The 233-nt window shown below is 43.3% G+C and overlaps 1 protein-coding gene across 1 annotated transcript in view; it reads left to right on the top strand.

Moving 5' to 3' along the window:
• Window positions 1-185: 185 nt before the first annotated feature.
• The window catches only part of LOC119586864 (ATP-dependent RNA helicase A-like), an 875-nt gene continuing 827 nt past the window's right edge, over window positions 186-233 (top strand). The window contains exon 1 of the mRNA XM_037935594.1: window positions 186-197. Within this exon, the coding sequence (XP_037791522.1) occupies window positions 186-197 (12 nt within the window). The remainder of the gene's footprint in view (window positions 198-233) is intronic.

Genomic DNA, 233 nt, shown 5'->3' on the forward strand with positions numbered 1-233 from the left:
TCTTATATTTACACTAACAAACTCATACTTAAACACAATCATACGCTGACACACACACCAACAACTGGAAGTAACCATAATGAGCGGGGTAGGTTCTGGAAGGGTGATGGGGAGACTAGAATGGAGCGAGAGGAAATGTGACATATAAAAGCCAGAACTTGACGCGGGAAAGTACTACTTCCAACATGAAGCTCCTGGTAAGTCAGGTCTCTGTTGTGTTAGTGAGTTTGCTC

Source organism: Penaeus monodon, chromosome 22 (assembly GCF_015228065.2).
Source record: "Penaeus monodon isolate SGIC_2016 chromosome 22, NSTDA_Pmon_1, whole genome shotgun sequence".
NCBI classification, from domain to species: domain Eukaryota; kingdom Metazoa; phylum Arthropoda; class Malacostraca; order Decapoda; family Penaeidae; genus Penaeus; species Penaeus monodon.